Genomic DNA, 27,935 nt, shown 5'->3' on the forward strand with positions numbered 1-27,935 from the left:
TAGCTGCCCCCCCACCTCCAATCCCGAGCCAGAAAACAACACATGGATAAACATGGAAACCTGAGCCAAAATGGGCAAATTCAATTCTCCTTCCTGATATTTGAAATGGCTATTCAGATATCATCAATGATTTTCTTGGAGCAGCTGGAAATGAAGTGGTATCAACTGGGCAACTGTGTAGAAGCTGCCTCTTTCTTCCAATTGTACTGGGAAATAGAAAATCAAATTTTCAGAGGGAGAGAGAGAGAGAGAGAGAGAGAGAGAGAGAGAGAGAATACCATTGAGGTTGAAATCAAACAATGGAACAAAATTTTTTACAGGATTTTGATACCTTTCCAATTTCTCATTTCAATTCTTCATTACTGTTCTTGGATTTTGTGAGATACCATTGTGACTTTATAGATAATTTTTCCTTTTTTTTCAAGCCAGCCTTTGGTCTATTTCTTGGCAACCAAGAATTTTAACTAAAACAAAGGACCAATGAGGTAAAATAAGAGGGAAGGAAGTAAAAGATATATAAAGAGATCAAATGACAATTTGTGGTTTTAATAATACAAAAAAACAGTCTCAGGACTAAAATGTGTGTTAGGAAAAGTCCTTTGTTCCTTCCCTGTCCCACATTACTTTGCATTATTCTTCATCTTGGATGGGCTGAGTAAGAACATAAGAGATAGTGATTTGGGGGGGTTTGGTGGCCTGGAATATGTCAGACTATCCCTTCCAAAGTAATAAATATAGTTATTGCACCTTGAACTGTAAGTACTAAAAATACTTGATAAGACTATTTGGATTTTGGAGACAATGTATATTACGTTTGAGTGTGCTGCTTGAAAAGTTTATTTAGTAACCCATAAAACTGCTAGATTTAGGTGGGCCCAGAGCAAGAAAAGGCATTTCAACAAGCTCAGGCTGTCATACAAATAGTTCTTCCTGTTGGGAGTTGTGACACAGCAGATTGAACAATACTCAGAGTTTTTTGCAGTGGGGATGCTGTATGGAATTTCTGAATAGTGTCAATAAAAGAATCACAGTGCAGACCCCTATTGGCTTTGGAGCAAACCATATCTTCTTCTGCCAATAACTATTCTTTGAGAAACAGTTCCTACTTTGATACTGTGCCCTGGCAGAATCTCAATGCCTGGCCATGTGACCTTAAGTGACCATGCAACTAAGTTGCCAATCATGAACTATGTGTTAACTAGCCCATCACACCTTAAGGTTGGGAGAGTGCAGCAGTAACCCATCATCAAGTGGGAGTGGTATAAGAGATTGGGTTCAAGCAGGAATAGAATACACAAGTCATTTGCAGGAACAGAGTTCAGACTTCTACAACTACTGTTGCTGATTGCTCGCTTTCCCTTAACCTACATGTATAGTCTCACGAGCAGTTCCTTATAACCAGTTGACTAAAGAGGGAAAAATTCAGGTCTGCTACAAATGATTTTGCATCATATGCTGGCACCAACCACATTTACAGTCACAATCAGGAGTGTTCTAGAAAGACAATAGTGAAGCAAAATCCTTCCAATGAGCGGACATGTGAGCAGTACATTTGGTTGTCATTTTGTTTTGCTCCACTTTCTACCAAAATCTTCCTCAGATGCTCCAGGCAGATTATTTCCCTCCTTGAGCTCTCATAATATCCTATGTATAATGCTAATATTGACTTCAGTGTATCACGACTGTCTACCTGTTTGACTGCATCTCAAAGGTAATCTTGAGGCAGAACCTATGCTGCACTCATATCCTTTCATCTAGAAAATCCTTGCTGCACATTGATGCCCAGTAACTGTTCGTCAAACCTCGTTATGATGACTATCTGGATATGTTTGTTCCTGGGATCAGGGAGGCATGACTTGTGACTCTGGCTCTGGACGCAGAGGGAGAATTCTACCTCTGCATCACACTGGCACTGTGACTTGTACACATCAAAGAACTGCAGGAAGCTCAGTTTTTCTCTTTCAACAGTGAAGGAAGGTAATACTGACCTTGTACTGTCTCACTGATTATCTGGGGTAGGGGTGAGGGTATGAGGCAAATGAACCTTTGTGAAAGTGGGGCAGGGTTTTTCTAAAGTGAGGTAGTCACACTTAGATGGTTTGCAGAAAGATAGATTCTCAGAGAGAAAGGTGGGCCTCAGGAAGGGAGGTGGGGAAGGCAAGGGCTTGGGGGTGTCCATGAGAAGAATCCCTGTTAAGGGTTTACTTTTTTCATTGTGTTCAAAAGCTTTTTTATTATCGGGGAAATTTCATTTCCCCGATAATATTGTAATTTTCTCTAGTTAATCATAACCTTAAAAAATTTTTTAATATGCTATATTATTTGACCCAGTATATCCAAAATATTATCATCTCAGTATGTAATCAAAATAAAAGTGTATTAATGAGATATTTTATGTTCAAGTATCTTTGGTACTAAGTTTTAGAAATCTGGTGTGTATTTTATACCTACAAGACCTGTGTGGCTGGTGGCTACCATATTGAACAGCACACCTCTATATTATCTGCCCAGAACCCTCATTCAACAAATGGGAAAACTGAGGCTCAGAGGTGGGCACTCACTGGCTCCTGGGAATGCAGGCTGTTGGCTTTAGCCCACATCAACCAGCCATGTAAAGTATCTAAGTTCCCCCACTTCCTGTAAAGAGGCCTCCCAGATAATTCCCATCCCAGCCTCCAAGGGGAGGTGTTGCCCACACATGGATCAGGCTTGAGGTGGTCTGCACAGACTCTTATTTTACCTATTTCTTTTTAATGACCCTTGATCATCTTCTGATGGAGCGTCAGCTGAAAGCATTAGGTTCACAAGCAGGGAGGGAATACTTGGGGTCTGTCTCTTCTACATTGAGTGGCTGGAATGAGAACCTGAATCACCATCTTTCTGCACAGGCTGGTTTGGAGATGTTTTGGGTGAATAAGGGGAGCAGAAAGTATCAAGAAGTTTGACCTACCCCAATTCACTGTATCACTAGTTCAAGGAAGTCTATGGTCCAGTTCTGTTCAGTGGCCAGCAGCAAACTTGGAATAAAGGGGAGAGACACAAGAAGAAATCACCATGGCTGTACAGTGACTCAGAAGCAGACATTCAGAGATCTCTGTTTTCCCCACATATGAATCTAGATGGTTGCCCCTGAAGGTCTGGGAAGACAATGCTGTGTTATGTAAAGATGGACAATATCTAATGTGAACTGTCTGCCTGGACTATCGTGTTTCCCCCAAAATAAGACCTAGTCAGACAATCAGCTGTAATGCATCTTTTGGAGCAAAAATTATTATAAGACCCAGTTTTATTTTACTATAAGACCAGGTCTATAATATAATATAATATAATATAATATAATATAATATAATAAATAATATAATATAATATGATAAATATAATAAATATAATTAATATAATTAATATAATTAATATAATTAATATAATTAATATAATATAATATAATATAATATAATATAATATAATATGCCGGGTCTTATATTAATTTTTGCTCCAAAAGATGCATTAGAGCTGATTGTCCAGCTAGGTCTTAATTTTGGGGAAACACGGTATTAGTAAGGGCTAACTAATTGGCTGACTTTTGTTATCATTATGTATATAAAATTTGATCACAATTATTATGTGGAAGTAGGACAGCATGAGCTCTGGAGCTAGAGTGTTTGTGTTTGCATCCTGGATCTAACATTTATTAATTTTGTGAGTTTGGTCAAGTTAATTAAACTATGTGTGCCTCGGTTTCCATATCAATAAACTGGGAATAATAGAATTATAGAATTTACCTCACTGGGTTTTTGTGAGGACTAAAATAAGTTCATGTACGTAAAGTGCTTAGAACAGTATCTGGCACTTGATGAGTGCTTCATAAATGTTAGCTACAAATGTTATCTAGCCATTATAAAAAATGTCATCCATCAGATGGAATTATAAGGTTGTGTAGACTCACTGGTGTGCTGGAGTCATTCATTCAGTCTGATTGAGAGCTGATTGTACAATCCTTTCCCAACTTTGTGTTCCGTGATGAAACATTGATAGCTTAAAATCAGCCACATTGGGAATATTTACACCATAGAAATTGGCAAATGCTACAAATCTGGATACTCCCACCCTCCCTCCAAGAATTAATTGTTAAACATTTACTAGGATACCACTGGTTATGTTTATCAGAAAAAGAGCCTCTTATCTTTAGCAGGTGATTCTTTGGATCCATGGATATTATAAAACAACTCATTTTCCACTTTATCTACACTGTGAATAGGATCAGAAGCTGCCTCCATCAAGTAATGTTGTAGCTTACATTGTTTTTAGACTACTGGACTAGTCAGAAAGCCTGTATTTTTGTTCTGGCTCCATCACTTACTAGTTGATTAACTCTGGGAGAATCTCTTAGGTATTGTACCTTGATGTTCTCTCCTGTAAAATGTTAAAAGTAATGTGTGACTTCCCTACAACACAGATTTATGTTTTTAAAAAATACATATAAAAGTGCTTTATAAAATAAAAATCCTAAGCAAATCATTTTATCATATGGCACTATCTAAGGGAAAGCTAACAATAAGAATTATTCCACTTTGGAGTTTTGACTACAGTACTATTGGGAAAGCCAAAGTGCATACAATTTCCTGGCAAATTATTTCATACTTACAGAAAATGCTGGTAACATCTCTTAATGCCCACAGAGCAATTATGTAGAGATTTTTTTTTAATCAATAGAAAATTGCTTTCCTATGTATCCTTACAAAGACTGCTTCTTGGGACTACTGTGCAAAAATCTATTCTATTTGAGGTTCCATTTTGGTGATTGATTTTATATATACGATTTCTTAAACTCAGCTGCCTGCTGAGTTTAAGAAATCATATATAAGGAGTGAATTAGTTTGTTCAGGTAGTAACAGATACATACCATTCTGTAGCTTCACAGCAAAATACACTCCTCTTCATGAAGAGTTATGTAAGCATTTCTCAGTGTTGTAAACCTCAGGTTTCAGAGAAAACAAGGTGCACTGAGTGAGACTGAGAATTTGTTAATTGTGGGTAACTACTATGTGTTGACGATTCTCCTCCAGTCTTCTAGCTGAAGAGGGAAGAAATTCAAAGTCTGTTTCAGCAAGACATTGTCACAGAGAAGACAAAGAATGCTCTATGACCTCCAAGTCCTTAGAAAATATCATTCCATATATGAAAAAAAAAATGTACCTGAGTTGAGATAAGAAGAATCTGTGGTTATTTGAATCATGCAGCTGCTTTACCTTTTTAAAATAATTTTTTTATTTCTTAATTACAGTGACACACAACATATTAGTTTTAGGTATACAACATAGTGATTAGACATTTATATAACTTATGAAGTGATCACCCCAATAAGTCTAGTACCCACCTGACACCTTACATAGTTATTACCATATTACTGACTATGTTCCCTGTGCTGTACTTTATATCCCCATGGCTATTTTGTAATTGCCAATATGTATTTCTTAATCTCTTCCCCCTTTTCATCCATTCCCTGAACCCCTCTCCCATCTGACAACCATCAGTTTGTTCTCTCTATATACAACTTTGTTTCTGTTTTGATTGTTCATTTAGTTTTTATATTCCACATATAAGTGAAATCATATGGTATTTGTCTTTCTTTGACTTATTTCACTTAGCATAATAGGTCCATCCATGATGTTACAAATGGCAAGAGTTGATTCTTTTTTATGGCTGAATAATATTCTACTGTAATATGTATCACATCTTCTTTATCCATTTGTCTATTGATGGACACTTGGATTGCTTCCTTATCTTGGCTATTGTAAATAATGCTATAATGAACATAGGGGTGCATGTGTCTTTTCAAATTAGTGTTTTGGATTTCTTCAGATAAATACTCACACGTATAATTGCTGGGTCATAAGGTAGTTCTATTTTTAATTTTTTGAGGAACCTCCATTTTGTTTTCCATAGTGGTTGCACTATTTTATAATCCCACCAATAGTGCATGAATGTTCCCTTTGCTCCACATCATCAACAACACTTCCTGTTTGTTGATTTATTAATGACAGTTATTCTGACATGTGCAAAGTGATATCTCATTGTGGTTTTAATTGCATTTCCTCGATGATTAGTGACATTGAGCATCTTTTCATACGCCATGTGTATATCTTTGGAGAAATGTCTATTTGGATCCTCTACCCATTATTTTAATCAGATTGGTTTTTCGGTGTTAAGTTGTATGAGTTCCTTATATGTTTTGCATATTAACCCCTCATTGGATGTATCATTGGCAAATATCTTCTCCCAGTCAGTAGGTTGTCTTTTTGTTTTGTTGATGGTTTCCTTCACTGTGCAGAAACTTTTTAGTTTGATGTAGTACCATCTGTTTATTTTTTCTTTTGTTTCCCATTGCCTTTTATTTTTTAAGAAGTTTTATTGAGCAAATAAGTTTAATGGCATCACATAATGTGCTTTGTACAGATTCACATGCATCTGAAATTTACTGTAACTTTATTTTGTGCTAGTCTTCTTAGAGCAGCTTTTCCCAAGTGTTAATAGCTATAATAATGGGTACTCCTTTACATATTTTTCATTGTTAAATAAATTAGGAAATAATGTTAACTTTTTTTTTTTTTAAATTGTAGAAGTTTAAAATGTCAGTATGCACTCTGGCTCTCCCACAGGGAAGTGTAGTATGAAGAGTTTTCCAAACTTACTGGGCCACAGAATCACTCATTTAAGAACGTTTTAGGGAACAGGTATGCCCCAGAATACATGGTGGTAAACCCATCCTAGGCAGTTGTTAGGTGAGCTAACAACCAGAGTGAAGCATTAAAAGTGGTTCAAAAAAAAAAAAAAGTGGTTCAGAGGAGGGAATGATCACTTAAGGATGGAGGGAATTGGGGTTGGGGGCTTCATGAAGGAGGCATTTGATCGCGGCTATGAAAGATGAGGCAAGCTTCAACAGGCACGATTGGTAAATGGGAACTTTTCAGTTGGGAGAGAGGAATGAGCAAAGACATAGAGATGGGAGAGCACACACTTTGTTCAAGAAGTAGCAAGCGCCTCTTGCTACATCGCAAGGGGATCTTCTTAGGTTCAGGAAACATTCCCCAGATGACCAGAGATCACACTTGCCCCCAGTCTACTCAAGAGAACGTAGGACAGGAAAGACTTAGGACAGGGCAGCGTCAGGCTTTCTGTGTTAGTTATAGTTGTGGCAACTGTCCATGCAGCAGTCTATACAGCTTTTTATACAGCTGTCCAGTGTTTTCTCTCCTCTCTTCCCCAAGTGACAGCTCTGGTGCAAGAGATGGAGTCTCATACTGGGCAGGTAAAGGAGTCCCCCCAGGCTTAGAAGCTACATGCCCCATTGGAGCCAACAGCTCTTGTTCCAACCCCGTGCATAGCTTCCAGTGTCCTCATAGGGGACATGCTCAATTATAAGAGTCACCAAACTCAAGTCCAAAGTATGGTTTATCTCCAGGTATTTAGAGTTTCTCCCCATCCAGATGGAATTTACCAGTCAGAGATCATTTTAACCATGAGCAATTTTGCCTATGTAACATAGTTGACCTGATAATCTTATTAGATTTTCAAGGGAACAGAGCTTGAATGTTAGCCAAATGTCAAATTCTTATTCAGAAGCTGTGCCCTTTCCACATAACTCTTAAATTTTAAGCCTGCAAAGGCCATTGGGCAAATTATGTGGGAGCTTGAATTCCAAACTAAAGTTTGTACTTAAGAAACTCTAGTTCCTCCCCCTATTTTTTCCCCTAAACAGGGGACATGAAAGGACATTTAGTATTTTGATGTAAAACTATGTACATAAGTAAATATTGTAACACAAGAATAGATTTCAGTATTAGAATTGTCTTAAAACAATTGGGAAATTTAAATCAGGAACACGTGTAGCCATCTTCAATATGACATAAATCTCCTGAAATAGAGAAAAGATTGTGCTTTTTCAGTTATGGAAGTAAGCAGGCCTTCCTTTCCCTTCACTCCTGATTCCCTGAAGTATGCATATAAGTTTATAGGATAAACTTACAGTATCATAAGGTTGGTATAGCATATGTAAGAAATAAATAGCCGATGTTGAAGTGGTGACCCTTCATTTGTTTTGTGACTGTTAAAGCAGTATGTGTTCCAATATCTCAGTGAAAGAAGAGACACGATTTTCCAAACCATATTTCCAAATGAGAAAGTAGGAAATCCTGAGGGTTTTCCCATGGTTCTTTCAGGTAGTGGTGGCTCAAAAGGCAGAAGGCAGCAGGTAGAGAATTTTTCTTTTCTGTATTAAATGTAAACCCTCTAGTATTACGAAAGTCGTGGCAGGATGCATGCAATTTGCTGAATAACTAATTGTTCAATGACCTTCTAGGTGCCACCAGAGTCCCTCATCTCAGGGTTCCGCGCCTGCACATGACTGTTGTGATTTTGTAGTGAACCGGACTGGAGCCTCGTGTGGAGGAATCTGTGCTTCATGGGCTCACTGCTCTCTCCGGCTCCTACACAACCGATCTGACTGGACTCCTTCCCAGGCCTGACTGATTATCTGCTTCCCATGATGACAAAGAGCTAGTCTGACAAACTGAATTGTGCTAATGTGTGAATGGTAGGGAGAAAGCTCATGTTCCTCCTCAACCTAGAAATTAGCTTAAAGATTCAAGCACCGCTCTCCCTGCCCCCACCCCGCCCCCCACACGTCATTCAAACTATAACTCATTGAAAACATGACTCTAAGAGCCTTAGAGGGCACAGACCAGACAAGCCAGGCTATTTCTGAGCTGGGCTCCTGTTTCCCCAGAAAAGAGAGGTAGGGAGCTGCCTCCTCTACGTCTATATATTCCAGCTCATAACAAAAGTCTCCATACCCATTGCCAACGTGTTTAAACCAACTGCGCTAAGGTCCTCTTTTCAATGGGAAAAACTCACAGCTTGCAGTCTGCTTAGGATGTTTTTCATGTGGGTGTTTGATAAGAGAAGCATACCATCACGGATCCAAGAAAATAAATTTATTAAACTTTGAAGGAAAAAAATCCACAGACATAAAGAAAGTTAAATATAAACTGCAGGACACAACTAGTCATACTAGTGAATAATGGCTTGTGTGGCCAGCAAAGTACCAAAATGACATTCTGAGACTGATTGAGGTATTTAGCTATTTTTGGCTATAGAAATGTTGTCAGCCTATTGTGAAATAGTAACATAGTTTCCCAAAACACACAGTTTTAAGTTGAATTAGGTTCTACATGGATGAAATTTTATATGAAACTAACTTATGTAGCTATTAGAGAAAACCATAGCAGCAAGGTAGCACAAAAGCTATTAAACATCTATTACGAAGTAACATGTTGAACTTTAAACACCCAATTCTAGCTTTTCACTGTCCTTGCAAGAAAGAGGGAATTTAAAATTACCAACCATTAAGCTTATTTCCTAAAAAGGTCCGAGCTAAATGGCAAATACTTAAGTTAAAACTAACTTTAAAGTTTTATTAACCTTTTAAAAAAATACTTAAAATGAGAAGCATTCTTCAGTAAAATAAGATTCTTCTCTTTTTTGATAAACCTTGTGGGGAGCTATTGCAATGCTCCTACTAATGATGTTAGAGTTATGAAGGGCCTGAATAATTTATAAGTTTATAAATTACTCAGGCCCCTTCTTCTGACTACCTGTTTTGGGGCCAGTCCACTCAGAGAGGAAATAAAAAATGATGAAACATCTTCTTTTACTACTTTAAATAAATCCTATGTGTATAGAGTTTGATGAGGAAGATAGTTTCCACTTTTGGTTTAAGGAGATTTTGAGTTATCTGTGGGGATTTAAAATCTTGTTTCTTCTGTTTCTTGTTACCATAAATAATGAGTTTGTGTCTGGCTATGGGCTATGAAACCAAAACCTATTTCTTGCACTTTTTATTCCGTTATTTGGTTAACTTCATTTCGACCTGCTTCAACATACAAAACGCTTCTTGCACCTCATTCCCTTCTTAGGTAACTATGAAAGAAAACCATGCTGTGTTTAAGGAGATCCTGCTGCTGAGTTTCTAGGGCTTTCCTCTCAGGATCTGCGTGCCCTAAAAAACTCAGTCCCTGTGCAACTGCAGCCCTTCAGCGTCCCGGTCAGTACGAACCAGCCATAACTGCTACTTCTCTCAGTATGTAGTGCTCTCACATGAACCAAAATTTGTAAGAAAGGATTTTTTGTTTGTTTTTTGGTTCATGATAAGTTGACCTGTGCAACCGTTTTAAAGTTTTCTAAATGAACAAATATTTGTTTAAAAATTCAGATAAGACGAGCATGTTCCAATAATACAAGTAACTACAATCATTTTGGAAGTGTTTAAGGAGTTTTGGGGAGGTATAAAAAGGGCCTTGTAAAAAACTAATTTGTTTATTTTTTTCCCTTTAGGTGCACTGACCAAAGCATTAAATGAGCTTTAGACTGTAGTTGCTACATTCTTCAGATGGGTCTGCATGAACTACAGTACACCATATGTAGTGTAATATAAAATAGCCATGCTTGTAGTGTAAATTATTAAAAATATCTTCATCAATTTTGTGTCAAAATAAATTTTACATATCCAAACTACTTTTGTCTTCTTATCTATAATTTTAGTTCCCGATTATTTAAAAAAAATTAGCCTGTGCTATAATTTTTATTCCATTTTCCTGAACTGCAAAAGCCACCTGATTTTTTGCTTTTTCAAAAAGCATGATTTAGTATACATTAAAAACACAGCCATTCAATGCGCAGCATCACAAAATTAACACCCACAAGAACAAGATAATCACTGCCACTAGACAGTCTTTGAGACTATTCTTTAAAATATTTACAATTCACAACAGGAATATCTATCTGATTAAGCATTCTTCTTATTATTTTTTTAATATCATGTTTCAACATTTCAGGAAAAGGCATTTAGAATCCACACCTCCCCATGCCCCACCAAAAAAACTTTACACATTGTTTTGGTTTAAGCATTCATGTTCCAGCCAACTCTTTGCCATTAAATATTTAGCTCACGGGAAATCAAGGGAAGGCTACGGCATGATTTTGTTCAGTTGGTCTGTGCTTACATAGCCACACGATGAGAGAAACTCCTTGTCAGACAAGGGCAAGGCAGTCGCATTGAGCACGAGGCCCTGTGGAGACTGTACTATATGGATGGAGGTATAGTCTGGGACAGGCAGCTCAGAACTTGGACCCTCTTCTGCAGTCCCAGACCTCCCAGCAGTAGTGGTAAGGCTTTCTGTGGTGATGTAAATGTCTTCCTGGTTAAGTCTTGGCTCTACACGGGATTCCATCTCGACGTGAGGGGCCGCAGCGATGCACTTTTTGGCATCTGCCTCGCAGAAGTAGGCATTGTCCGTGATGAAGTTTGCTTGGCAGAATGAGACCACTTCTGGATGTGTGTCACACTGGGATATCCCTGCCTTATTCTTTTGGCCCGGGGAAAGGACCACACTCCCTGCTGGTGTAATGTCGCTTACCTGGGCGTAAAAGTCGATGTTTGCCAGTGAATTTGGATTGCTTAGCTGAGTATGGGCAGCCTGATGAGTTGACTCAGTTCCACCAATGAGAAGTGGTCTTGATTTGTTTTCCTCCGCTGGGATCAAACCGGGCTCCTGAGTAGCAGGGGTAGCATCATTAGAGGATGGGTTATTTTGATTCTTCATGTCAAGGCACAAGAGATCTGCTTCCCCTTTTAACCTTTGCGGCTGAGCAACCTCTGAGGTACCATCACCCACATCACTGGCATTGAAATCGGGCTCCAGAATGTCAGGTTCATAACAGCTGGTACGTCCAGAGTCATCATCCTTCGCCCCAAGGATATTAAGTGATTTCTGATGGTCACTGCTTAGAAGTCTGTCTGTGTCTGATCCTTCAGTCTTTTCATCAAGGTCGTCGATATCTAGCTCAATGAATTCAACCCAAGAGTCATCGTTGTAGAATTCAGGTTTATAACTGTCATGAATGGCTAAGATTGTGTTCACTTCTTCTAATTTTCCTTCCTAGGAAATGAAGAAAATTAAGATCTATGAAAAGAAACTCATAAGGATTAAGGGACTTAACAAATTAACATTTAGAAACTAATTATGGTTGCCAATAAAAACAATAGTAATGGAACCGTATAATAAAAAAATACATTAGTGAAGAAGTTTTAAGCATGTAAGATAGTCTCATAATGTTGCAATGTAATAGTTAAAAAAATGTTTCTCCAGAAGGGGTACAAAAAATGGAATGTGTTACATACAGCTTGCAAAATCTCTCAACACAAGACAACGTTCTTCAGGTATCATTTAATTAGTGTTCTCTATAACTTAGATAATTTATTAATTACCTTGAATAGATCTGGATCAATTCCTTTAATCTTTGGAACTGGAACTGGGGGCAGAATCAGCATCTTAATCCTTGAAAACAAATAAACTTTTGGTTTGACATATCTTAAAAGTTGCACATTCTCTTATTTCAAAAGATAGAAATAAAATATTGACAATACTATTACTTATTCCCAATATTCTGGTAATTTATATGTGGAATATGAGAAAGAGAAGAAAAATACTAAGCAGTAAAGGATAAGGAAAAAATTACAGAAACAACAACAACAACAACAACAACAACAAAACCCTCATCTGAAGTCAATTTAAATAAAATGTGGTTTTCCTATAACTTTTTTCTTAATGTCTTTTATTGACAGCCAGCTTTAGTATTCAGGAGTGAGAAATTTAATTCAGTTTCAATTTCAGTTATAAGAAAGGTAATTTTAATGCACATCTTATTACTAATTTGCAAAGGGAAAGAAGAAAGGAAGGAAGGAAGGAAGGAAGGAAGGAAGGAAGGAAGGAAGGAAGGAAGGAAGGAAGGAAAAAAGGTAGGGCCAATCAACATGAAGCCAAATTAGGGTGGACTGAGATAAGTTTGCACCACAGGGCTCACATTAATTGTAAAATTATGTAAGATGATCTCATTAACCATAGTGTCACTTCAGCGTTCATTTCAGTTGGGACAGACTAAATTTGAACTATCTCTAACTAATCAGTATGGGTTTATATACACAATTCTAAGATGCACTTAAATTTTCTGTGATTCAAATACTTAAATTATTTTCTGACTATAATCCATTTCAGTGTCTATCCTGCCTGTTGTATCACCAGCACTTAGAACAATTCCTGGCACAGAGAAGATACTCAATAAACACTTCTTGAATAAATTTAAATAAATCATTTATCTATTTTTTAAACAGTGTAACTAGAGTTTTTTTATTTACTGAGTTAAGCTTTTTAAAATTTAAGTCTAGTTTGTATACAATATTATATTAGTTGTATTAGTTTCAGGTGTACAATATAGGGATTAGACATTTTTATACTTTACAATGTGATCACCCCACTAACTCTTGTAATTATCTGTCACCATGCAAACTTATCACAACATTATCGACTATATTCCCCTTCCCATTTTCACCTATCCCTCCATACCCTTTTTTGTGGTAATCGTATCTTTGGTCTCTGTTCTATGAGTCTGTTTTTATTTTGTTTGCTCACTTGTTTAGTTTTTTAGATTCCACAGATAAATGAAACCATACAGTATTTGCCTTTCTCTGCCTAACTTATTTCACTTAGCATAACACTCATGCTGTTGCAAATGGCAAGATTTCGTTTTTTTTTATTGCTGTGTAATATATGATTGTATGTCTGTGTACCACATCGTCCTTACCCATTCATTTATCGATGGACACCTAAGTTGCTTCCATATCTTGGCTATTGTAAATAATACTGCAATGAACATAGGGGTGCATATATCTTTTCAGATTAGTGTTCTTGTTTTCCTTGGATAAATGCCCAGAAGTGGAATTGCTGGGTCATATGGTAATTCTATTTTTAGTTTTTTGAGCAACCTCCATACTGTTTTGTACAGTGGCTACATCAGTTTGAAATCCCAGCAACAGTGCACAGGGTTCCCTTGTCTTCACATCCTCGCCAAAATGTTCTTTATTGACCTCCTGATAATAGCCATTCTGACTGGTATGAAGTGGTATCTCACTGTGATTTTGATTTGCATTTCCTTGACGATTAGTGACCGTGAGCATCTTTTCATATGTCTTTTTCCATCGGCATGTCTTTTCATGTTCTCTGCCCATTTTTTGATTGGATTGTTTATTTTTTTGTTACTGAGTTATATGAGTTTCTTATATGTTTTGGATATCACTCCTAGTGTTTGTTGTAAAATCAACATTGTAGCACTAGAAAAATAGCTCAGAGAGTATAAATTTCAACGAACTCATTTTCCTGTTTTAAAAAAAACAACTCTAAGTGCCAGAGATGCCACTATTGAACAAGGATGATAACCTGATTTTTGGATACCAGCTGATATTCTACTCAATGTGAATGGACAGTTTAGTCTATTCAATAGGGAACCCATCTTCTGAATATTTACATTACCTTTTTACCTAAACCAAGGCATAAGCCAAATTCCATTTTGTAAGTTGCTTTGAGCAGCCTCCATTAGGTTTACTCAATGGGACAAGTAGTAAGACAAGTTGTTACTTATAAATATAAGATATAGGAAAAACATAAATTATTAATAATAACTACTATTTGTTGAATGTTTCTGATAGACCAGGCACTGAGATATATTTTGCACTAAACTGTGGGTCAGCCAATTACAGCCTCTGGGCCAAACCTGGTCTGACCTCTGTTTTTGTAAATGAAGTTTTATTGGAATACAGTCATATTCATTACTTTACATATTGTCTATGGCTGCTTTTCTGTCTTCATGGCAGAATCGAGTGGTATGACAGAGACGGCATGGCTCACAGAAAACCTAAACATTTAGGCTTTCTAAAACAAGTTTGTCAGCTTCTGCTCTAAACAGTTCATGCGGTTCTTATAACTACCAAGGAGGCAGATGATATTACCTGTGGAAAGATTCAGAGATTTAAGGAACATCTTCAAATCATGTACTAATACTTGGCATAGCTGGGGCTTAAATCCAAAGCACCTGACTCCAAAGCCTAGGCCCTTGCCTGCTTTCATGCTGCTCTTATTTAGTTCTGAATCTTTAAATGAATATTTTAAATGTTCAAAAACATGCAAAAATGTAACCTAACTCTAATTACAGGAAGCAAAGATCCCCAAATGTCTAGTGCCAGATTTTTATGTATGCCTCTCCTTTGAAGGGGATGGCGCATTCAGGCACATGTTGGTAGTTAGCTTTCTATAAGTTGCAGTTGACCTTCTGCCAGGGTGGCCAGTCCTGTGGCCTGTAGGGCTCAAGTAGCTCATGCAGATGAATGAAGCAAGCCAGTTGGGTTGTAATAGGGAGGGATGAGGATGGTAATAAACTAGAGAATATATGCCCTTCCCAAATATTGCCATGCAGGCACATCAAACCAGTTTCACTAGAATTTTCAGTTTTTAAAGACAATCTGGAAATCTGAATTTTTGTGTGAAAATTCCCTACACTTTATAGCAAAATCTTTAATTCAAAATAAAAATAACATAAAATAACAAAACATGGATCTGCAGGCTGACTTTGGCTTTCAGTTGCCAGTTTGCACTTGTGTTTTATGCCGATTCAGTTACTATTATTATTTTTCTGATTAGTAATAGCTTGAAGGCTACGGGTATGTCATATGATGGGAATCACAGGGTACAGAATAAAGATAACCTAGCATGAAACTGTGTTTGACAATTTGCTATCATTTCATTCAAATCCAAATTACATTATGAATTTTGCTACAGTTACCTCAATTATCTGAATTAAGAAAGGGAGAAGTGGCTTAGATTGTGGACTCGCAAAACTTCAACCAAAGACAGGGAGGACCTGGAGCTTTTTACAGCCCTAAGATTATGGGGAAGACTGATATAGCACCTCCTTCTTTGGAGTATTATTTTAATTGTTAGAACTACGTGTCCTTTCCACACCTGCTGACAACTATTTTATACCATTTCCTATTTCATTAAAACGTGGAAAGTTAGACAATGATAAGGATTTAACAGCTAAATAAAAGAAAAAAATTATTTTCTACACAGAATTTAATTTCGCACAGGAAATTTGAAAGTACAAAAAAGATTTCAAAAGAATTTCACAATTTGGTGATTTGATCAAGGTTTACAGTTAAAAACTTCATTATTCATAGAAAATACTCTTTTAGACAAAGGTTAATATGTTTTCTTTGAAATTCTATTTGTTGAAAGGATACTTTTTCTCTGAGATATTGTTAGCTAGTACAATTTAACTACATAATAAATTTACTTGGCCTTCACAATGACCTGAAATTGACAGCTAATTTTAAGAATAAATTACTTTATATGCATAGTGGTTTTATCTACTGCAGTTACAAATAAATTAGCCCTTCAACTGTACAGATCAATGAATTCAAGTTAACCAACAGAATAATTTGTCTCCTTTGTTGTTGACATTATTTAAATATATAAATTACCTACTTAAAAGTCCAAAAATTTTTCCCTAAACAACTGAAAACTGGGTTGTCCTGCTTTATAATAGTTGTGTTCGTAAAAGAGAAATGTTGCTAGAAAGTCAGGTGCAAAATGAAATTCTACAGAGTGAATTTTGCTTTCCTATTGGTTGACATTATAAAACTGGAGATGACACTCTGCTAAAAATAACACTTTCTGCATTCACTTAGAGACTTTTAGCATGCTTGACACTCTAGAAATCCAGTATTCTCAGAATTTTTCTTTCTGTCTTAATGTTGAAAAATGCCAAAAGTCTTCAAAAAATAAATTAAAAAGCTCTTACAATATATTCACATAGATCCTACTTTGATTTGTAGATGTTTCTTGGCTTCTGCTGGAGAACTTGTCTTCCATTCCAGGTAAGGTACCCAATCATTTTGGTTTGCTTGTAATTGAGGGACACGTGACTTCTAGTGCTAAAACCAGGAAAGTCCCAGGCAAACTGGGAATGTTGGTGACTCTACTTCTAGGTGAAGGGGCAAGATTAACTCATGGGACTTTAAAAATACCCTAAGAAAACTGACAATCAGTACCAATAATTTTTTCTATATTTGTATCAAAATTTCTTGTAGTCTGTACTGAGTTTCTTTCAAGAAGAAAAACAGAATAATAGATCTTATGACTCAAAGGAAAGTGAAAGGTCATATATTTTCTAATACTCTCATAATACCCATGAGTACATGGAGGTCGAGAGAAGTTGAGGGACTCAAACAAGGTCAAACATAGTGGCAGAATAATACCTGGAACCCAAGTCTTTTAATTCCAAGACAATGCAGAAAGGAATCTCTTCAAACTCAGAATTTTAGCTGTGTTGACAAATGCAGGCAAAATCATAAGTCTCCACATAATTGAAACAAAATTTGAACTTACTTGAAATTGCCATTATATGAAGTCTAAAAAGGTTTTATTAGATTGATTTACCTAGGTGGCTTTAGTTTGCCACCTAAATTTGTTTGTACATTTGGACTGCGTTCAACTCCACCAAAGGTGTAGTGCTATCTTATGGTCCTGAACAAATGGGTCAACTTATTCAGGACTTTGAAGAGGTAAAGAGGCAGCGCTGAGAAAACAGTTTTGTTAGTTTTGTTAAGGAGGAGTGTATCATAAGGTGGCAGGCACTAGCCTCAGCCTCTTGAAGTCCTATACAACTTCCCCGATAGAACTAAAACCTGCGAATTCTCTTTGATGAACACAACACAGTGGTAAATGTGTAACTGGAGATATTTTTTCCTGGGTTAAAATTTTCACTCATGATTTGCAAAAGAAAATATGAAATAACAAATAGAAACACATATGAAAATCTAAACAATTGGCAAAAACGTCAAAGTAGATTTTTTCACACCTACCTTTGCTGTTTAGAAAATATGAATAAAAATAATATCACCGTTAGTCCAAATATTCCAAAGACAATAATTAAGAACCATGGAAACTGGAAATCTGAAATACATGAGAACAGTATCTCACTCATAGGATTAGGAACAGTTGAAGTTTACATTTCATTTCTCGTTTTCCCATAAAAATACTTCCTAATTTGTATTCATCTAGTAAAGTCAGTGATTTCACTGAAGCAGAATGCAATGCTTTAGAAGTATTTTCTGTTCAAAGACTACTTCTTCAAATCCTTTCACATTAAAAATATCAAGATAAAGATATAGCATACACTTTAAGAACAATCGATGTTTATAAAACAAAACTGCTTTAAGCATCTTATCGTGTTTCCCCAAAAGTAAGACCTAGCCCAACAATCAGCTCTAATGCATCTTTTAGAGAAAAAATTAAAAGACCAGGTCTTATTTTACTATAATATAAGACTGGGTATTTATAATATGATATGATATGATATGATATAATATAAATCGGGTCTTATATTAAGTTTTGCTCCAAAAGATGCATTAGAGCTGATTGTCTGGGTAGGTCTTATTTTCGGGGAAAAGGTATGAGTCCATGGTATGTCATTAAAGGCTTCAGCTGTAGGAAAAAGTGCTGCTGGTTAACACACCACTTTACCTAAACAGTGTCTACTTGGTTCCTTTCTCTTTTCAAGGTGTGGTGATATTTTTTTATTCTCCAGATTGAGGTCTATCAAAAAGATGGGGGCAGAATTTTTTTTTTTGAATCATGACTGAAACTTTTCAGACATGCAGAGCACGTTATTTTACAGCTACAAAAAATTCCTTTGACCGAAGAAGATCACAACTGGGGCTCCCACTTTCAGATTTTAGTATACTTTCTAGCAGACTTGGGGGGAATCTGTTTGTAAAACTTCCATTTTATTCCTTAAAAAACAAATGCCTACCAACTGCCTTGTAGCTGGTTCTCTGTATTCCTACCCTGGCAGAGGTTAATTGCTTTTTAATTTAAGAAGACAGGTGGAATTTACTTTAACATTGTTTTATTAAAACTAAGCTTTTAGACTGTAATATTCTTTCCTTGTTTTAATTTTCTTGTTCATTTATTAAAATCCCCAAGGGAGATACTATGGGCATTATAAAGAATTAGTGGGGGAGAGAATACCATTTGTATCATGTGGTATTTATAGTTTTATATCAGTGACATATTCAGGAACACAACATAATGCTAGTGCTTCATCGTCTTTTTTCTTTAACATGGAAGTAAAAGCCAATTCAAAAAAAAATTTGTGTTAGGTGAATTAAATGCCATCACAATAAGCTTAAAGGGCGGTGGCAAGTGTTTCATTACACCTAATTGTTTGAAACAGCAAGCCTGTTACGTATGGCTTAGAAAGAAAAGGAGTTATAGACATTTTTATTGAAGTGTCATTGAGTATCATGAATTCTACCTGTACCATAAATGCATAAACATAAATCTCATTTCTCGGTAGCTTGTGATTGTTTCATTAACATATCTCAGCTCCTTATATGGCCCTGTAAAGTTCTGTATTTAACGGAGATGAGCTATAACCAATTCTCATTTGAGAGTGATAATATTTTATACACTTAATATGCATTGTTAAGCAGCATTCTTTATTTCTGTATCTAAAAATTTTAATTCTTACATTCTGAATTCATAGTTTTCATTTCTTCAAACTGTAATCATCTTTGCATTTCTCTTATATAGGATCTTCAAATGTTCCAAGTCATTTTTGAGCATAAGTGGCACACTACTTATTAAGCCTTCTCTAAGTAAAAGCCACACTTTAATTGTCTAATACCAATCAGCGTCTGCCTCTGACTACATATGCTGACTCAATATCAGGCTTTCTCTTAGATGTCACATATTACATTCATCCTTATACATACAGCATTTCTTCATCACGTACTTGAAAAACATTTTTCCCCGATTGTAAATGCAAATAACTCATTGTAGAAAATTTTAGAATTATGCAAGCATATAAAGAAAGAATCACCTGAAATTCTGATATCTAGCGATAACCCCTATTAATATCTTCCCCGGTCTAACTTGCATCCACCCCAGGACTTTTCCTGAAACAAATAATTCAAAAACTAAATCCTCCTCCTGCTTTTTAATGGATAATACCTGTTATAGAGAGTGAGCTTGAGGTCTCTCATCCTGACATTTGAAGCTAATATGTGATGACCTGGACAACACCCAAATAGCGTAGGGAAAGTATCACTGTATATTGACGAAGCCATGTTGGCTGCCGTTTTAATCTTTTATTTTTACCTTCTTCACATGCCAATGGGCTCATCTGAGGAAGTGTTACATAGAGAACCTCGCTGAACTCGCCGTATTTTTCAGAGTTTCGTTGTCTGGATCTCACGCGTACTTCATATTCTTTATCTAATCTCAACGAGTACACTGGAACTGATGTTGACGATACAGGGTCCATCTTTCAAGACAAAATATAAAACGTATTGGTTAGAGAGTCAACAGCTCAATGCAATAAACTGTACAAGGTGTTTCTGCATTTGTATTCAAAATGAATTTCTGTAAAGTAGGTAATATTTGAAAATGAACTGTGGGGGATGCTTGCTATTTAAGGAAAGAAAGATCAAGGCAAATAACTTTACAAAGAATCATTTGTTAAATGGATAATAGGTCTCAAATTTATTTTGGTATAAACCCAAATATATAATAGACTTTTATAGAAATGCAGTGATACCTTGACTTAGGTTGTCAAATATTCTAAGATCAAAGCCTAATAAAATTATCATGGAAAATGACAGAACTATAAAGACGACAGATATGTCGCCTACCCTTTGGGATATTACAATGTTGTATGAAGACATAAAAACAGAAAAAACAAACATATTTTCACACCAAAACAAATCACAGTCATTCTTTGGAAATTCTGGATAGTCATCCATAAAATCATAGTTGTCTTAATTGAACTTTCAAATAATTCTATTAGAAGCAACTACATACCTAATCTGCTTACTCTAGAAGATTTAAAGCCACCTCAAAATAGTTTGCTATTCAAAATCTGCAAAGAAAAGTCACAAGGAGTCCTCAGTTAATTAACATCAGGGTCTCACAAGCCTTAAGGCCAGGATATTCATTTACCTTCCTGGGGAAGAGTAGGTGAGAATACTAGACCTTTAAAACATGTTACTATCAAAGAAGTAGACCTAACTAGTGATAGTGTTTTCCTCTAAGTCAAATATTTAAAGCAGGCTTTCAATATGTATTTTTCATGTGGCTTTCGGTAGAACAGATTGCTCCTGTTTATAAAAAAGGTGAAACTTACTTTTTCAACAGAATAGATTTTTCATATAAATATGATTCTCATTTGTTTTACTAAGTCAGAAGCTGGGCCTTCAGCTTCTAAAACAAATTTTTCTTTCACCTCAGCTAGTTTGTATTCACAAAGTATCTCTTTCTTTCCTATGTGTACATGGGATGGTAAATTTGCCATTTTCTTTGTAAGAAGCTTATCCTTAATATATGGAATATTGCATGCCTAAAATGCTTTCTGAAAGGTAGGACTCGGAATATTAAATTTATTATTTTCCAAAAAATATTATTTTCCTTAAAATATTGTAAAAGTCTATGTTTTTATTCTTGAAGCCCTAATTTCTCTGTCATTGTCACCAATGTTATTTCTTTACAGATTTTAGTAATAACAAAACCAGAAAGGGGTTCTTGGTGATTTGATCTATGGTCTCCTCTCCATCTTCCCTCCACCCTCCACACCAGCCACACCACACTCAGTTCTGCTCACAAGGCTCCTCCTGCCACACTGAACTCTGCCACCTGCCCGTGAGGGAACACCTGTTCTTGGTGCAAGTATAGCTGAACTTCTAAGACTTTCCTGGCACTTTTCCTTACTCCATCCTGCTAGGTAATACACATCCTATAGTCCTTCTTATATTTTACTGCCCAGATTTCTCTATTAGACTGCAAATTCTTTGGGGCTAACAATGCCTTCATTATCTCTGCATTCCCAAAGCCCAGCACAATACCGAGTATACAGCTGATGCTCAAGAAATAGCTCATACATTGGGGATAATTCTATGCCACCCATAAAGTCCTTAAAACACCATAAATTCTTAACTTGGTTTAGCAGATAAACAGTTGTAAGCAACTACATGGTCATTAATATTACTTTTATATTCAAAATGTAAATACCTGTTCAAAAAAAGACACAATAATACCAAATTCAATATTACCAAATGGTAACATGAATTTCTGATCCAAGCAACAAAGGCTAGCTTTTTCCCCCTCTACTTAAAAACCTCTCTTCTTTTTATGCTTATGACACTTGCACTCATAACCAATTAGATTGTGTGTTTCTTCCAGAAAGAGGCCAATTCTTATGGATAGGCCCTTGATACTCATGACAACTCTGTCTGAGACCCTTGCAAATGACCAAACTTATAAATACCATACATACATGACTTCACTCATAAAAGGTTAACTGATCCCTTTGGAAGATCTAATTCAATTTTTGTAGCAGGGTACAATGAAAAGTACAACAAAGCTATATTGTGAGACAGCCCTGAATGGTCAGCTGACCGAGCACCATGCTCTCTAGCACCTGGCTCAGGGTGCCTCGGCTGAGACATAACTACACGCCAGAGACTTTCAGGCTTGACACTATGATCAGTAAATGTATGAATGCTAAAGTTCTGATTCACATCTTTGCTTTTTCTAGGTTGTCGAACTTTTTTGTTTCAAGACTCCTTTACACTACTAAAATATATTGAGAATCCTACCAATTTGGTTTATTTGGGTTATAACTATCACTATTTACCACGTTACAAATTGAAACTGAAAAATTTAAAAATGCTAATTTTAAAAATAAAATAATAAATTGATTTTATGTTAACATGTTTTTATAAAAATTATTGTCCGTACCAAAAGTATACAATTATAGTGAAAAGACTGACACTGTTTTACATTTTTGCAAATCTCTTTAATGTTTGGCTTAGTAGAAGATGGCTATATTTTTACATTTGCTTGTGAATTAAATCTGTTAAGATGTATTGTTTTGGTTGAAGTACATGAATAAAAGCTGTTCTCTCACAGATATGAGGTGTGATCAAAACATATGGTGAATGTTTAAACTAAAAAAAAATGTACAGTAAAAGACACATTGCCATTAATCCTCCTTAAAATACTCCCCCTCACTTCGAACACACTTATCCCATCATTCTTGCCACTCTCTGAAGCAATTCTGGGTGTCCTCTTTTGTGAGTGTCTTCAGTTGTGCTGTTGTGGCTGCCTAGAGGTTCTGAACTGAGTCAAAATGTTTACCTTTCATGATAATTTTGACTTTGGGGAAGAGCCAGAAGTCACATGGTGCCAGATCCAGTGAGTAAGGTGGATGAGAACACACCGTTATGTTTTTGTTTGACAGAAAATGCTGTACCAGAAGCAATGTGTGACACAGGGCCTTTCCGTTGTGATCACAAAATACAGTGAATGCTGCTGTCGAGCACCATCCAACGGAAAGGCAGGGGATCTTCAATGTGGGAAGCGGCACACTGAACCTTAGTAACAGTGTGTGACAAGTTTCAACTTGTTCATGTCGTTATTTGGGTGTGAGCTATGGTTGAGAGAAGGTGTGTTTTAAAGTGTGCTATAAATCATCCTCCATCATGAGAACGCTCTTGTTGTCACACATCGCTTCTGGTATAAGGCAATTTCTATCAAATAAAAACATTACAGTGTGTCCTCATCCACCTTATTCACTGGATCTGGCACCATGCGACTTCTGGCTCTTCCCCAAAGTCAAAATAATTCAGGACATTGAGGCAGCCACAACAGTGCAACTGAAGACACTCATGAAAGAGGACTTCCAGAACTTCTTCAGAAAGTGGCAAGAATGATAAGTGTGTTTGAAGAGAGGGGGAACATTTTGAGGATTAATGGCAATGTGTCTTTACTACAATAAATTTTTAAAATTTAAACATTCAACGTATTGTTTGATCACACCTCATCTATAATGAGGAAAAGGAAGGATGTTTTAATAGCTTTTTTAGATAATGGTCGATATCCTTTTTTAACACTGACTCCCAAACTAAGTAAGTGGTATTTTCTTAGAGGTCAGTTGCAATGTGGAATCTGAAACTGTATCAATTAATCTTTTGTACTTTGTTACATTAAATTCCACGATTTCATTTAGTGCTTTGAATGGATCATGTCCCCATGAGTGATTTTGGTTACATCATCGTCATTTGGAAAACACTGGTTCACTGAGTGATGTAGATTTTCTAAATGTACACACATTTTATTATGCAATATAAAAAAATCACTTTTGCCAACAGTATCACCATTGATCTCATCAGGAAAGTCTTTAATGATTGGGAAGCTATCAAGCTTACGGTCACACATGCAAGTTTTCCAAAATCCTAATTTCCCCTTGAAAGCTACTTTTCATTGGTGATAAATACTGTCCAAATGTTTTTCTTGAAGTGATAAGATCACTTCATTCTTTTTCAAGAAATGTTTGCCAAATATTTGCCATCTCAACTATATTAATAAATAACTATTTATCTGTTTATCAGTTGTTCTTTCACGTAAAAATGGTGTCCCACATGGTGTTCCATGCACACAACATCTAAATAGTTGGCATCTCAGCTGTTTAACTCTTTTCTTAAGACAACCATCAGTACCTCGGTGTGCAGAGTGCTTTGTGTGTACTTCTCATGTGTCACATGGAATATTAAAGAGCTATGTACTCAAAGGTCGAGATGTAATAAAATTAATTTTTACAGCTTCATGAAGGGCAGTATGATGTGAAACTGGCTCCCTCCCTTCCCATTCTTACTGCAAGTGCTTGGTGGTAAAGAATATAGTGACTATCAGTACAGTTCGACTACTGCCTTGATTTGTGCTAAGGCAGCAATACTTTTTCCACCATCGCTTTTGTACCATCAATACAACTCTCAACACAAGGAAACAAGGAACTATTTTAGGATTATTGTGAGAATTGTCTTGGCCTTGTGGACTCCCTAAAAGGGTCTCAGGAACCCTCAGGGGTCCAAGGTTCACACTTTGAGAACTGCTGCCTTGGGGGTACCTAGCACAGTGCCTTGTGCACAGTAGTTATTTCAATACCTTGTTGCTGAATAAATGTTGGACTATAGCTTGAATTTAAAGTCATGTTTGAGTCAGCAGCCAACCAAGTGCTTTTTGCACCAAGTTAAAGAATAGATATCTAAATTAAAATGATGTTGAAAACAGAACCTCAAAACCCAATATTTAACTGTTCAAAGCTGCTCCAAATTTAGCTTTCCTTTAATGACAAAATCAGTTTCTTTTTTCAGCAGTTCACTGAATGGACAGGGCCTGGTGTCTCAAAGTTCTGGCTGTGCCAGGCTGCTGGGCATGACCTCATGACCAGCCAGAAACCACTTGGCTTGGCCAGGGCTGTGGCTGTGGTTAGACTGATTTAGAATTAGTTATATTGGGAGCAGCATGATAATCCTGTTTTTCTTTTTGTTGTGTGCCATGTGTAATTTATCTAAGTACCTAGTTCCCATACACTTGGCAAGGAAGTGAGGACTTCAGAGGTCAACCAGTGCCATGCTACTTGCCTACATAAAAACTTCTTAGCTTGATTCTCCCCTAAGGTACTTAACAAAATATCCTTCTGAAACCTCTAAGGGACAAATGCCCTCCCTCTGTTTCCCTCCTGTAGTCATTTAATAACTTACTTTAATGAAAGCCTTGTAAGTAGTAGCAACTAAAGTCACGGGAGAATATTTAGCCATAGCTCACTTTTGACCTTGATCATAACCCTTCCCATGTTTCGCCACACCCCCAAAGACATCAAAGTGTCGAAAGTATACACTTTTGTTCTAAAGTCAAACTGAACACCAAGGGTGATTGGGGAAATAGTTTTCCTTTCCTTCCACAGGCTTCCATCTAAGCTCCACGTAAGCAACTACTGTAGGACAGAATTCCAAGAGGATATTTTACTGATTACATCGGTTTTCCTCAAATAAGCAATTATGAAGCAAAGAGCATGGGCATGTGGTATTAGGTCAAAAGAATTATAAATGAGAGGGGGTTTTTGAAATTAAATGAAGAAAATGCAAAAGATTTTTAAGTGTGAGATATAACGATACCTTACCATTCTCCACTGGGTCTCGTTTATTTCTTTGTATTGCAGTTCATACTCCAGGACTATCCATCCCTTCTGAACGTCTGCATTGGGCGGTGGTTCCCATCTCACTTGGATGTCCGCATGAATCCCCGTTAAACTGATATTTAGTAAAGTCCAGTTGAGGCCAATGGGTGGATCTGGTTGTACTGTGCATTTCAGTGGAGAGTTAGTACACAGAGAGACACAGCTGGGTATTAATAGAATGCTTTCTTCTGAAGAGACCAAATTACTTTATACATTTGTATTATTGATACTCTTAATTCTTCTAATATTTCTATTAGCATATTCTCACTTTTTTTAACTTGAAAAAGAAAACACATCATTTTTTTAACTTAAGGATGATCTGCTTTTAACTCTTAAAAAAGCCCCTACACAAAATTCCTTTTTGAGTTTAAAATCTGATCTGTAAGTTTTGTTAAAGATCTGTCATGTTTTACATTTCTTTTAGCTCTGCTAGAATTAATGCTTTGGGATTTGGGCAAAGGAATTCATTTTAACTCAAAACCAAAAGAACAGAATCAGAAAGATCTACAGTATTTAAACACGTGGCATTTTTTGGAACTTGGGGTAGAGAAAGCCTTTTTTTTTTCTTTCAAAATGTTTATGACCTGGGGCAAGACCCTTGTTTTGTTTATGTCTGTATTGCTACTAGTACAATCCTTCCCAACACTCAGCAAATGCTCCTTCATTTGTTGTCTTCTGGCCACATGTGATCATTTCTTTAGACCTAAGAGGAAGGCAGCACACCGCGCTTTCAAATGGTGAATATTTGGTGTTTTCTGTCTTGCACTTGACTGCACACGGACAGTCTGAAATTGTGTCCTGCTTGGTTTCTACTGACATCCTGTACAATCTCAGGTAGATCTGTGGTATTCAGCCAGTTAGGACCACAAAGACCACAATTTCCCAAAGGCTGATGAAGAGAAATATGGACTCCAAAGCTAGGAACTTTATCTAAATTTATATTCAAGATAGTCCCCAATAAATTACTGCTAGTTAGGTCTCAGTACTGAAGTTTCCAAACACCACTGGCAGATAGAGTAAAATTTACTTTCTTTTCTACTACATGCAGAGGTCACCTAGAGTGCCTCAAAGTCTGGGTCTCCAGGGTTGATAAGAGATAATATACACTGTGAGGAGCTCTTACTGCCTGTTAAAATCTGGTGGCCAAAGAGGGTAGCTCTTGTATTCAACCAGAGTGTAAACAATTGCTGCAAAAGAGCACGCTATTGGCCACTGTGGAGTGCACACCACTTAAAAAAAAAAAAAGTCCAAATTTGACTAATCATGATTACCTTTTAGAAATTAAATTGGAAGGATTTGCAAAATAGCTAAGCTACCTATGCCACATATTGACAGTAATATCCCTCTTTTCTGGATTGGTTGGGGACAGATGAATTCTGACAAGTGAAGCTTAACCCTTTAGGTGACTGAACTATAAAAAATGTTTTTGCTGGAAAAATTTTCTGAAACATGTCACTCATGTTGCATCTTAAAAATCTCCCCACTTTAAATAGAAGATGCACAGACTCCTTCTGGAGAAGGCTCAGCATCATTGTTCTGAGCATAGGAACCTCTCCCTTGCCCCTATACAGACCTCCATGGGGCATACTTGACAACACCTCTGAGATGTTTACAAAGCATTTGAGACTGAATACGTTCCCAAACAAGCCTAGTCTTCTCCCCAGAAATTGCTCCTCTTTCATCTTCCCTCTCTTTTCATCCTTCCAGTTGTGCAGGATAAAAACGGTGAGCTCTTCCTCGATTCATCTTTTTCTCACCACCCCACATTCTGTCAGCTGTACTTTCAAGACAGTCCCAGAATCCAACCACTTCTCACCACCTTCACCTCTATAACCTGGTTCTAGCCATTATCATTTGTTGTCCCTCTTGTTACATTCGCCTCCTAAACGGTCTTCTCCTGTGGTCTTTGTCCCCAT

At 36.6% G+C, this 27,935-nt stretch overlaps 1 protein-coding gene across 3 annotated transcripts in view; it reads right to left on the reverse strand.

Moving 5' to 3' along the window:
• Positions 1–8,975: 8,975 nt before the first annotated feature.
• The window catches only part of GHR (growth hormone receptor), a 235,950-nt gene continuing 216,990 nt past the window's right edge, over positions 8,976–27,935 (reverse strand). For all 3 annotated transcript variants that reach the window (XM_081052879.1, XM_081052880.1, XM_081052881.1), the window contains exons 6-10: positions 25,963–26,141; positions 20,106–20,271; positions 17,807–17,897; positions 12,323–12,392; positions 8,976–11,993 (exon numbers count right to left, since the gene is read on the reverse strand). In XM_081052879.1, the coding sequence (XP_080909005.1) occupies positions 11,022–11,993; positions 12,323–12,392; positions 17,807–17,897; positions 20,106–20,271; positions 25,963–26,141 (1,478 nt within the window). In that variant the 3' untranslated portion in view covers positions 8,976–11,021. The remainder of the gene's footprint in view (positions 11,994–12,322; positions 12,393–17,806; positions 17,898–20,105; positions 20,272–25,962; positions 26,142–27,935) is intronic.

This window comes from Rhinolophus hipposideros (assembly GCF_964194185.1).
Source record: "Rhinolophus hipposideros genome assembly, chromosome: 7".
Classification (NCBI taxonomy): Eukaryota; Metazoa; Chordata; class Mammalia; order Chiroptera; family Rhinolophidae; genus Rhinolophus; species Rhinolophus hipposideros.